The sequence below is a fragment of the Mastomys coucha genome, unplaced genomic scaffold (genome assembly GCF_008632895.1).
Source record: "Mastomys coucha isolate ucsf_1 unplaced genomic scaffold, UCSF_Mcou_1 pScaffold16, whole genome shotgun sequence".
Lineage (NCBI taxonomy): Eukaryota > Metazoa > Chordata > Mammalia > Rodentia > Muridae > Mastomys > Mastomys coucha.
Window position 1 is genome coordinate 5783143 of NW_022196898.1, and position 13017 is coordinate 5796159.

Consider the following 13017-nt stretch of genomic DNA (forward strand, 5'->3'; position numbering starts at 1 on the left):
TGGAAAGTGGCCCTTCCCAAGTAGGAATACTGAGGATTGATTACTCCACAGTGCTTAGTTTGAAGGGTCCAGATCTGGTCTCTTAGGACAGTTCAGAAAAAGCAGTTTTGAGGGGCAATCCCACTGGCTATTCCTGGGAAGGGTGTGTCAAACCACGATTCTAAGTCAAAAGATGTAGGGGTGAGTGGAGGTGGGTGCGTTCCTCTGGTTTCCTTTGAGGAAGGCAACCTCCATACTGGGCCACCTCTCTGCCCAGCACATGACTTGCTTTAGATCCATCTCTGTCCGTAGATATTCTTTCTCCGTTCCCTGAGCCACCATCCAATCTGCCCCCATCCACTGGCAAGTCCTTCTAAGGTCTAGGGAGGCTTGGGAGCGGAGGAGTGTCCAGGCAATCCACATCACCAAGACCACTGCAGCCTGGCTAGAAGAGGGAGGACCATAGACTCAGCCACGGTGGGCGCGCCCTGCCAAGGAGGGCGGAGGGCGGAGCAGGAGAAGGAGGGAGAAGGGAGGGCATGTGAGCGAGTGAGACACAAGAAAAGCTTGCGCGCCACCGCCCTCCTCGGGAGAGAGGCTGGAGTGAGGCTGAGCGGAGAACCGCATTTCAATGAGGACCAGCTCCAGCGCATCAGTGCACTAGCGGCCGCAGCTTCCAGTCGCTCGTGCTCCGCAGCCCCAGCCGCGCCCAGCCCGGCGAGGACAGCTCCCGCAGCCGGCCACAGACAACCCAGCCTCCACCCTCAACCGGTGCGTGCTTTGCCTGGGCTGGGGAAGGTACGGGCAGGCCCTATGGTGCTTTCTGACCGCAGCCCTGGGAGCCCTGGCCAGGATGGACCCCACTGGGCGGCAGCCGCCCCGCCCGCCGTTCCTCGAAAGACGGCTGCCCTGGGCTGGCTACTTTAGTCCGGTCAGGAAGCGTTTTGTGCCCGCGGCCCCAGGGCTGCTGGCTCCTACCTCTTTTGTCTGGTGCCACCGGCTTTAAATAGGGAGTCTGGCGGGCTGGGCCCTCCAGGCTTCCCATCGCCTTGTTGTTGGAGATAGAGAGCCGCGGAGGAGCTGGGAGAGGCGCTTGTCATTGTCAGGACTGGCTGTGGAGCTAGGACCAAGTGGGCAAGGAAGGAGTGGCTGGGCCTGGCCTTTTATTGTGTGTGTGCTTTCCCTAGTATCCAGGAGGGTGGCATGTGCCTGGTGATGGGGGCTGCAGTGTAGGCGTTGCAAGAACCTTTTTTTGCATGTTCTCAAGTTCCTCTGGGGACAGCCAGGCAGCCTCGTGTACGAATTAGTACCTGCAGTGCTAAAAGCATGCAGAGAGGAAAAGACATTTTCCTTCTAGGGGGAGCGCACACACAGAGCCGCATTGCCCCACAAAAGAGGCTGCTTTTGAAAATCAGGTTTGTGAGGCATCGCCACTGGATTTGGCAAGGAAATCCTTGTGGGTGAGAGAAGTAACAAGAAGGTTTCATTCAAACAGGGCTCCCTCTCTGACTGCACCTGTGAATGTGTGCCCAGGTTACTGTGCAGGCACACTCAGCTGCCACACTGCAGGGTGTTCCGAAGGGGGAGGGGGGATCGTGTCATGACTGTTCCTAAATATATCGCCTTTCAATGGGAAAGGAAAGTAGGGCAGCATTTTAGGTATGGAATCTTTCATGAATGCAGGTTAGGAGGGATTTCAAGGGAGGTTATATGTTAGAAATTTTAAAAGATGCTCACACATCCTGCGATGTGCCGGCTTGGGTGGTGCACGCACTCAGGAGATACACATGCATGTCTTTCATTCCATGCCTCTCTATCCACCTGAATCCTAATCCAACTGCTAAAATATGCCTTGGGATTTCCAGATGTTAGATTGTGTGTGTGTGTGTGTGTTTCTAAATTGCTGACATGGGAGCACATTCACAGAAAGGTAAATATAGATATTCCTCAGAAAGATGAGAAATCCCACAACAAGCAACATGGGAACTGCTTTCCTGGCTTTGTAATATTTACGGACAATGATAAGAAGTCCATGCCCTTCCCCACCTACCGTTTGTAGTCTCTGTGGCTGAGAACTCTGAGCATCTTCTTGGTGCCTACACTTGTATCCAGAGACTTCTAGCCTCCCATGCTCTGTGAATGCTGGCCAAGTGTGTTCTAGCTAGCTTCCGCTATAAGAAGTGTGAACCTGTGGAAGCCCAGAGAATTTTCTTCTAGAGTTCTTAGTTCACATGTATGAGTAAGACTCTGAAAGCTGCACCCGCAGAAGCGAGGGGAGGGCACCTGTTTCCAGAAGACTGAAGTGTGCATTGTGGGCTTTGGCTTTCAGTTGGTGGAAGCTGTGGCTTTGGCTGCTCTTTCACTTCGAGCATAGTTCTGCCATGCTGGCCCCATCACTACCTGCTCACTGGTGGGGAACAGGAGATGGAATGCCTGCCCTAGGTGAACCAGTTATTAAAATGAACCAACTCTTCTGCTTTAAATAGATTTCCTACCATTTAGTGTGGGCCCTTGATCCTAATAGTATTCCCAGTTCGGACCACTGCCAAAACTTTTTTGGATTTTGCCAATTGTGAACCACTAAAGACCCCTGGAACTTTATGTCCTTCATCTCTGGTCACATAACTGTGCCACTCTTTGCTCAGTTCCCCTTTATTTCCAACTTGGGAGGAAGCCCTTAGGAATGGAAGACTGGCCAGTACCTTTAAAAAGAAAATGAACACAATCAAAAGTCCCCTTGGTGTTTACTATTAAAGTTCTGATGAGCTTAGCGTGTGGGCACTAAGTGCATGCTGTGTGGGCATAACATTGAAATTTCCTCCATCCCCTTCCTCACTCAACCCACTCACCTTTTTGAAGACTGACTACTTAACAAAGATATGAACAAAGTAGGAGCAGATATCAGTATCAGAGTAGAATTTTTGGTTCTACTACATAGCTAATACCCACAGGACTGGTTCCAGTGTTGAGTATTTTGAATTTATTTACTTAAAAACCAACAAAACCACTTTATAGCTAGTATAGCTTTTATAAAGATGCAGAATTGGGTTACAATTGATTATTTATGAAGCACGAGAGACAGTTTTTCTGCTTGAAGTGAAGATACTCTGAACTCAAACTCGGGGTCTTAATTACACTATGCTTCCTCTGTGTTCCTAGGCCTCTCAATGGACTTAACAAAAGAGAGGTGTCCAGTACAAAGTCCAGACAGGTGTGGTGGCTTCAAAACCCACGTTTTCCATAGGAACAAAACCTAGTGTCACAGGGTTGGGGAGCAAGAGCACCAACTTTGGAATCCCGATAAATCAAACTTGAAAATCCAATTCCCTCAGTTGTAACCTGGAGACACTGGGTAAATCCCATTTCCCTAGCTTTGATGAGACTACCTGCCTTGTGGGAGCTGTGTGAGTTTTAGATAAGGGTTCTGTTTGTGTCTCTTCTCTCATATAACTGATCATTGAACCATCAAGTCATCAATATTGCTTTCTTGTACTTGATTCATTTCTGGAATGATTCCTACAAATTCTCTAGCTATGATTTCATGTGTGAACTTTCTTATTACAAGTTTTAGATGATTAACTAAGTTAGAGCTTTTTGAGATAGGGTCTCGTGTAGCTCAGGTTGGCCTTGTAGATACTATTTGTGGCCGAGGATGGCTCATCATGCTCAGTTTACACAAATTTTAAATTAAACTGGCTTTTCAACAGAAAAGTAAACTTTAGTCTCTCTGAGTGGCTCAGGGGTCAGCTGGCTGAAGGGGAAGGAAAAGTCACAAGAAGGGGCAGAAGTTTTGCTGAGTTTCACATCAGTGACTTGGGAAATAGCGGAAAGCTTGGTTCTTCCTTTGGATTCCTACCTCACTTATTTCAGCGTGCCTGAAATTTCATCATGAAAAATGTATCCTTTTGATGTAGGTTTTCCAACTTTCCAGATTGTTGTGTTGAACTGATATTCCTTCAAGGGTGCCAGTTCGTTATCAGTTCACTTCTAGCAAGAGTGGATTTATCTAATAAACAGATGCCTTCCTTGCAAAAGGGAGTAGTAGATGATTCTGTTTCCCCCTAGTTACCTTTGTGCCAAGGTCAGGAATAGAAGACACATTTTCTGTAAATAAATCAATACTCCTCCTATGAAAGATTTATAGGTATTAATAGTAAATATGAATGATGAATTAGATACTATCCCTACTCCTGTTTATAACTGAGTCATACAGGTGCCAATCAAGTAGATTTCTAAGGCTATACAGTTGGTGCTAGGCCAAGTGTGTTCAACAGCCTAAATGATGTCTTCAGCCCCTTACCCACACTCTCCCCTCTTCTCTCTTCTTTCCCTTCCTTTCTACATCTTACCCTTTCTCTCCCTCCCCGACCATCTTTTTGTCATCTTCTCTTTTTATCCCATTTTATTACTAAGCACAAGCAAAGGGTTGAGATGAAATCATACTTTAGCATATGGGATACATGTTTATGTTCAAAGTCTTTCTTAAAAGTGCATAGACCCTCCGGATTGATTTAATTTCCTTTCCGCCTGGCCATAGAAGAACATATTAAAGCTCCTACAGTCTGATCCCCCCACTTCCCTCTGCTCCTCATCTTTCTACCCCCTGCTTAGTACATGAAAGCTCTTCTCTCTTTTTTAAACCTGCTTCCGGGATTGGCACACTACCTGGGCACAGTTCACAGTGAGCATTGTAGTCAGGCAAAGCTGGGGGTGTGGGAGGTGGGAGTTGAAATTACTTTGGGAAATTTAAGAAGAAATATTCCAGGCCTCAGTTTCTGGACCTATAAATAGGGAGGGTGACACCTTGAGAGGATGTGATTGCAGCCTGAGGGATGATAGGCAGGCAATAGTGGGGGTTGTTGCATATAACCAAACTGTGGTTGAGTAATAGGCCACCACTGAGATCTGGTTTTTTTTTTTTTTCCGTTCTTTGCTTCTTCTCCTCCTCCTCATTCTCTCCCACTCTACAACCCAAATACATCACCAGTGTTTAAACTCAGCTGCTCTCAGAGACTCTCAACCCACGATCTTCATGTAACCGGTCTGTATCTCTTTCTGGGGCTCACAGGTTGCATACGCAAGCCAGCCATGTCGTTCGGCAGAGATATGGAGTTGGAGCATTTCGATGAGCGGGACAAGGCGCAGAGGTACAGCAGGGGGTCCCGTGTGAATGGCCTGCCCAGCCCCACACATAGCGCCCACTGCAGCTTCTACCGCACCCGCACACTGCAGACGCTCAGCTCTGAGAAGAAAGCCAAGAAGGTTCGATTCTACAGAAATGGTGACCGCTACTTCAAAGGAATTGTGTATGCCATCTCCCCAGACCGCTTCAGATCCTTCGAGGCCCTGCTGGCTGATTTGACCCGAACTCTCTCGGATAATGTGAATTTACCCCAGGGGGTGAGAACCATCTACACCATCGATGGACTCAAGAAGATCTCCAGCCTGGATCAGCTGGTGGAAGGTAAGCCTTTGAGAACCTCTGGGGACCCTGCAGGCAACTAAGGCCACCGAGGGTCACTTGTCTTTCAGCCCATGGCTAGGAGCCTCTACTGTTTAACATGCTTAAATTGCCTGTTCTGTAAAAATGAAAAGAAGGTGAATGGTCTTTGGCCAGTAGCTCTTAATAATGGCAGGAAGAAGGAAAAGGTATTAAATCCCAGAGCATTCTATCTGCTTTCTCAAACCCACACCCTATTGATCTTAAAAGCTCACTTTTGTGTCTTAAGTTGTATAGCTCAGAGTTCAGGGCTATTTCTAGGCACCAACTGAGCTTTTGGACCATGATGTCCAAATGTTCTTGAACCAAGGATATGAAAGTTTAGAGTAGAGAGGAAATTTGGAAAGATTAAAAAAAAAAAAAAACAGTCATTTTATCACTGGAGACATGAGATCAGAAAACTCAAATAATATGCCTATGGTTATATGGTAAGTTAGTGGGGACCACTGAACCAAAAATGGGGTCATTTGACAATGTTTCCCACTGGGTGCCTTTTGGGGGGGTGTTATTGTCTTCCTGGGGCATTCGAGGACAGGAAGAAATTAGTCTGTTTATATTATTTTAAAACCCAGTTCATGCTAACAGATAATCTGTTGTGGACATTCAATGTGAATCCGGTATAGTTTTGTTCCAGGGACAAAGCTTGGTTCCTTGTAAGTGATACATTGCCCGCCTCTCATTCATGTTTGCCTTGGCTCGTTCATCATTTGAACACAGCATGGAGCCTTTTACTGCCATAGGAATCGTAACTATGTTAATGACTTTGGGTGCAGTAACTGGTGCGGAGCATCCCTAAGCTTCCATTGGAAAAGATTTCCTGAGCTTGAGGTTTGAAGGCAAAGCACAAATTCATCAGGACAAATACAGCCTAATGTCACTCTGATTTTAAATCTCTTCCTGCAGGATTTGGCTAGGCCCCACTGTCCAGCTGTGTCCTGGACTTGTGTAGGTAGCAGGGAACATCCCATCCTGCCATCAATTGGATTGGAGTCCAGGTTTGCAGTCGCACACAGGCGACACACAGGCAGAGCTCCCTTGTCTTCCTCTATAGCTGGCTGGGGCTGACTTGTGTGTGACTTCCCCTCAACCCCTGCTTTCCCCTGATCCCTTGGCAGGAGTGCCAGTCCAGGCACAGTAGGACTGGACTCAAGCCGGTGCCAAGCAGCCTGAGCTGTGTGTGTTTACTTTTCGGGAATTCACATCTCTTTGGTGGCCTGTCCCCCTGCCAAGACGCCTGTAGCTTTGGCTCTTTTCCTTCTATTCAGAGGTCGGTACTTCCAGCAAATTAAAGGGAAAGAGTGACATGAAGCCTCTTTCTGTCAACTTTGATTTTTGTGCCACGTCCTTTATACGACCTTGGTAAATACAAGGGAAAGTAAAACATTTGGTGGCATTTTCCAAGGGCTCTGTAGCAAGATCGGATGAGTCAGGTATCTAACCGGTGAACAAGGCCTCCTGTGTGGGGTAATGGTGTTGTAGGAAAACGTGCTCAGATCACAGCATGTCCTCATAGAGCTGGGGATGGATGCCTCATTCTATCCTAGAGTCACTTGAGTGGCATCTTGAAGGCAGAGCTACTTCTGTTTTTAACACTCAAAATTGATCTGCCCTCGCCATTCCCATTGATCAAAGAGTGGCCATGGGAAGAGGCTGATGATGGTATTGCGTTCCTAGCAATGGCATGGCTGCCTAGCACCACCGCTCCTCACGCTCCTGTTCATTTTGCCATAATATGATGACTGCTATTGTTGTCTTGGTCAATGACAGTTAGGATGGCTGAAGTTACTGAGAATGTGTTCAGCCCTCAGAGCCCTCCTGAGTATGTGAGTCCTTGTGTTCTGCACAGTGATCCTGAGAGGGCAAAATCACATAGCTGGAAGTGGTCGAGGTGGGATTTGAACCCAGTAAGGTGCTCACGTGCATTATGCTGTGAATTTAGCTCCTACAGAAGACACTTTTATGCTTGTTTCAAAATGTTGTCTTCTGATGTCTTTGGATGTACTGGGAAGGAAGACATTCTAGTTCAAATTTATCTAAAAACCACTATTCCTATCCATGGTAGTGGATACCAATGAAATATTTTTGCTCTATTTCTTTAAAAACAAATGTTTTTTATTTTGTTTTTACAAATGTTTTTATGTATTATGTACTTAATTCTAAAAGTGGAAACTGCTGATCTCAGAAACACATTCATCTTTTTAAAATATTTATTTTATATGTACAAATTTTTTGTCCACATGTTTGTATATGTACCATGTGTTCAGTGCCTGCAGAGGTCAGAAGAAGGCATTGGATACTCTGAAACTGGAGTTAGACATGGTGTGAGACACCATGTGGGTGCTGGAAACTGAACTTAGGTCCTCTGGAAGAGCATCAAGTGCTCTAACTCATGAGCTAATTTTACAGTTCCCAAAGTCATCCTTTGATTTTTCTCTCAATACCACTCCCCCAACATAAATGATTGCTGATGGAATATTCTAATGTTTAAAATTGTTTTAACTTTTTCTTTTCAATACACTTTATTTTTCTTGTTGAATGATATCTTTGGTGCATGTGTGAGTCTACATTCTTTTTAATTTCCAGTTAAAACTTTTTTTCTATTTCATAATACTGACAATTAGCATGCAGCTGCTCTTAGTGTTTAAATAGCTGGAAATTCATTGATATTTGCTTTCTTGTCTATTACATTTTTGCTTAGCCCATTAAAATGCAAGATGTTGCTTCATCCTCATTAGACACATATCCCTCACTTTACATACTAATTTATGCAAACATCAGTTCATGATATCAGCTTTCCATTTCCCCTCCTGGTATGACAGTGTTGGAGTTTTAATTTAAACCTCTTTAGTCAATGCAACGACAAGTATGTTTGGCTTGCAATTATTTTTTAAGGTTTGTTCTTTCTCACTTGATCTTGGGCTAAAAATTCCAAGTAACTATGACAAATGTGGGCTTTATTTATAAATGCTATGGGCACTTTCTGTTTTATTATTAGACTCTGATCATTATGCATAAGCATGCTCGAGGCACACTGATAGAGCAGTTCTGAGCTCAAATTATGTAACAAGCGAGTGTGTGTTTGTGCAAACACGTGAATATATGTCTGTATCGGCATGTATACATGCGGGCATGCTAACATATGTATACTTAAGAATGTATTGACATTCCCAAGCATTTACTTTCAATATGGTCTTGGCATGTTTTCACAAATCATGACGCTCACTAAGGACAGCTGTACTGTAGCTGTGTCTCTGCAGTGGCTCACCTGGGGTGTGGCCTTCTTCTCCAGTTTTGAGCCATTTCAATTCTACTTTAGGGATACAGCTGTTGGGGATAAATTACAGTACCACACCCAAATCCTTTAAACTCTTCAGAGAGATGTAGCAGGATCTCGAGCAATGACTGGCTGATTCCTCCCCTGCATATGTATATGTGAGGTGGGAGTGAGATGTCAAAGCCTTTCCTTCTCGGGGTACAAGTGACAGAGATACCTAGTGCCTGGATATCGATAAGTGGGGTGCTTGTCAGGTCAGCTCTGTTAGAAACGGTGGAATGCGCCTCTTGCTCCCTTCTAACTTGTGTCTCGGCCTCTCATTGGTCTTTTCAGAAGTTGCCTAACTCCAGAGCCGTAGAAAGGCTCTGTCCAATGAACTGAATTTCACCCCACAGTTAAGTGATTTCTCTTCAGTCTTGACTTCCGCTTGCCTGACTCTCAGCATGGATTTCTTTCTAACATGGTGTAGCTTCTTCTCTTTCTGTAGCTCATTTGCTTTCACAGGCGCTTTCTCTCTCTCTGACATATCAAAACTTTAAAAATTAATGTCTATAAAGCTCTAAAGCAGGTTTTCCATAAAAGCCCCAGAGGCAAGTTGTTCCTTGGTGTTGCCAACAAATTACAATCTACATGTAATCAACCCAGAATCCAGCTCTGTATGTGTCTGGCTCTGCACCTTGTTTTTCATGTAACATTATCACCTTAGAGACCCTTTCCTATGAGTAACATTCAAGCCAAGTATGTCCTTTCTATTTGCTGCACAGCAGTCCCCGTAGGAATATCCCCTAATTCACTTAATCAGTTTGCTCTTGGTGAGGTTTTAGGATGTGTGCAGCCAGCACACTTGGATTTGTTGTCTATTCGTGTTGGAGGTTGTTTTTAGGAGGATATGCATAGGAAATGGTTGGATGAAGGTAGGAGAGTATTGGAGAATTCCTATTCATCATGGTGGTTCCAGTTTATACCCTTGCCACCTCCAAGGAGACAATGTTACCCTGTGGCTTGCCATTTGCCAACCCATCAAGAGAACAATTCTACCATATTGTGGTTTTAATTTCCATCATTTCATGTGTTTAAGGAGGCATTTATATATTTTTCTATGTTTTTTGCTTTGTAACTTTTGTCTTTTTCTGCCACATTGGCATCATCTTTACTGACATAGGATCTATTTTTTAAAAGTATCATTCTTTTGTTTTAATGAATGAGCCTTCTCTATATTCATCTTAACCTAGTGACTTTGTGGATTGTGTTTTCTGTCATTCAAATTTATACAAAAATTATGTAATCAAATCTGCCAGTCTTTCAATTTGTGGCTTCGTTTTCATGCCCGCTGGGTTCTGTGTGCTGTGTGCTCTGAGGTCAGGAAGTTATTTCTCCTTATTTTCTTGCTGTATTTTCATTAAAGCATTTTGAGAGAATATTGATATAGTATGAGAATTGAGGACTAGACTTTACATTTTAGATAAAATCATTTGTGTAAATTACAAATATTTCATGTAGAAAATAACTTGGTCTCACAGAAGTATCATGATTCAGGTGTCTTGTTCTCCCTTTGACCAGCTTCCACAATAGAAGGTCTACAACCTAACACAGTGTGCAGAGAAACAGGACACAGCGACACAACGACTGAGTCCCCTCAGTTTCCCCACGGAGGTTGGGGATTTTGTTGTTGTTATACAACCAGACACTGCCTTCAGCTGCTGTGTCTGTTTCCTCGGTCAAGCAGTGACAGTTCTTGAGAGTTTGAATACTGTTCCACTAGCTTGCAGAATGACCATTTGAGGCCCAGTTTGGTATTGAGTGTTTAATGTAGGGATTCAACAGAAGTAACTTTACACCACCCTGATGGTCTTATTTCAGAGAAATGTTCTGATTCAAGTCCTACCCAGAGTCAGCCATTTAAGGTGAATCTTTATTCCAAAGTTACTATCTTCCTTTTGGCCATGAGTGTTTAGAAGAATCTCGAGTCCATGTAGATGTATTGTCTCTCCTTGAGCTACTGCTATGCATCTGGGCGGTTATCAGCAGATCAGTAGGAATTCTTGCTGTGATTCTGTATTTATGAATTTCTATTTTTGCCTGCCACACTCTAGATATGCTACCTTCCTTCAATTTACCTGTCTCTGGATCATTTTCTGTGATCTTACTAGTTCCCATTATTTTAGGTCACTATTAAATAGTGACAGGTCTCTTGAAATGAGCCCCCTTCTTTGCACTCTTAACAACCTGGGTGTACTTGGCTGAAATGAACACTTAGACTCTTCAAACTCACAAGAGCAAGTGTGAAATCCTCTCTGCCACTGTCCAGAATGTGTTTCTCTCCTTCTGTTAAGGTTTTTACTGAGTGGTGTCACCACCTGCTAGTTTACTAATATTTGTGAATTCCTAAAAAGGTCCTATGTTAAAACCTAACCACTGACAGGATGGTGCTAAAAGACAGAAAGTTTGGTGACTGGGTCATGAGGATGGACTCACAAATAGGAGCAGGTGCTGACTGAAAGAGGCCTAGGAGAAGTGTCTTGCCCAGTCACTCCCAAGAGACACAGCAAGATGGTGCCATCTTTAAGGAAGGGCTCTCCCAAGTCCCCAGAGTTTCAATCTGGGTCTGCCCACTTTCTAGAACCTCCCAAAAGAAATGCTTGGAATTTTTAAACCATCTGGTCCATGGCACTCTGACATGGCAGCTCAAATAGAATAAGATGCATCTAATTTAACATTGCCTGTGTCTTCTCTCCGTCTCATCTTTTGAAGCCAGATGACACCAAACCTTTTTTGTTCTGTTTGAGGCATTTCTTCAATTTTTTTCTCTCCTTCCTCTTGCTACATGAAGTGTTCCAAGACTTCCATACTGTGGAGTAATTATTTCACCTGTATTCAGGACTGAAAGAGAAATACATACTTCTATAGTAAGCACTGTAGAAAATTTGAACAATGGGGAATAAAAGCAAAACTGCCTCATCTTTTTCCAACTTAACTGCAACCCCTATTTTTTTCTGCCCCAGATTGCTTTTATGTTATGAGCACCATGATAGAAAGCAAACTGGGGAGGAAAGGATTTATTTCAGCTTACATCTCGTAGTCCGTCATGGAGGGGCGTCAGGGCAGGAACTCAAGGAAGAAACCTGAAGGCAGGAACTGAAAGCAGAGGCCATGGAGGAATCCTGCTCACTAGCTTGTTCCTATTGCTTGTTCAGTTGGCTTTCTAATATAACCCAGGAACACCTGCTCAGAGGTAGCACCACCTACAGTGGGCTGAGCCCTTGCAAATCAATCACCAATCAGAAAACCCCTCTACCGACTTGCTTATTGGCCAACCTGATGGAGGCATTTTCTTAACCAAGGTTATTCTCCCCAAACAACTCTAGTTAGTGTTCAGGTGGCAAACAAACAAACAAAAATCTAACAAGGATGGCTTCTCTTCTATCTTAGACTCTAACAGGTATGTACCTCAAAGGCACATATATGGAATCATGGATAGGAGCCCACGCTCTGGAGTCAGCCCAGTCACTGTTTGGATCTTGGTTTTATCCTTACTAGTCATGTGATCTTGAGTAAGCGACCTAGACCATTATGCCTCAGTGTGCCCTTCAGAGGGAGGCACGCTTGTATTGGATTCACAGGCTGTGGTGTGGTTTGCAGGCGAGATAGCGTGCATCAGATGGCTTGTCTGCTGTACGGAGGACTTGCTTACTACGTGGTTACGAGCAAAGCTGCTTCTGGCCACTTGTAGAACAACTGCGCATTTGAGATCCCTTCATCTCCACTGTCTATGGGGAAGGTACTAGAGAACGAACCTAGGCCTGTGTGCAATTAGGAACATACTCACTCACCAAACTGCATTTCCAGGCTTTGTAATTTGACCTCTACAGGAACTCAGTGACATTTCATTGAGTAAACCATTACACGAAATCTAAAGGACTAGTCCAAGCTCACAAGCTTACACAACAAAATCTTGAGCCTGAGTTTCCACATAGTTCTTCCCACTGCTAAGTTCATTCATGATCCTTCAACAAACCTTGAAAAATACCCTGTCACAGCATCATATATGTATATGCATTTGTATGTATATGCACATGTATATGTGATACTTAGATCCTGGTGAAAATAGAGCTGGAATAAGTCAGACTCTGCTGATTTAAGGGGCTTAATATTTTTTAGTTTTACGGGTTCTTCTGTGGCATAAGTGCATGTTTGAGAGAAGTGTTTTAACCTCTTAGCAAAATAAATGTTGGCACACATTTTGTGCTGGTTAGTTTTTTTTTTT

General features: G+C 44.1%; 1 protein-coding gene across 6 annotated transcripts in view; it reads left to right on the plus strand.

Moving 5' to 3' along the window:
• The first annotated feature begins 374 nt into the window (after positions 1-374).
• The window catches only part of Dclk1 (doublecortin like kinase 1), a 299253-nt gene continuing 286610 nt past the window's right edge, over positions 375-13017 (plus strand). For 4 of the 6 annotated variants that reach the window (XM_031373869.1, XM_031373868.1, XM_031373871.1 and 1 more), the window contains exons 1-2: positions 375-750; positions 5048-5443. In XM_031373869.1, coding sequence (XP_031229729.1) covers positions 5068-5443 — 376 coding nt within the window. In that variant the 5' untranslated portion in view covers positions 375-750; positions 5048-5067. The remainder of the gene's footprint in view (positions 751-5047; positions 5444-13017) is intronic. The other 2 variants (XM_031373873.1, XM_031373878.1) reach the window with 2 other exon arrangements.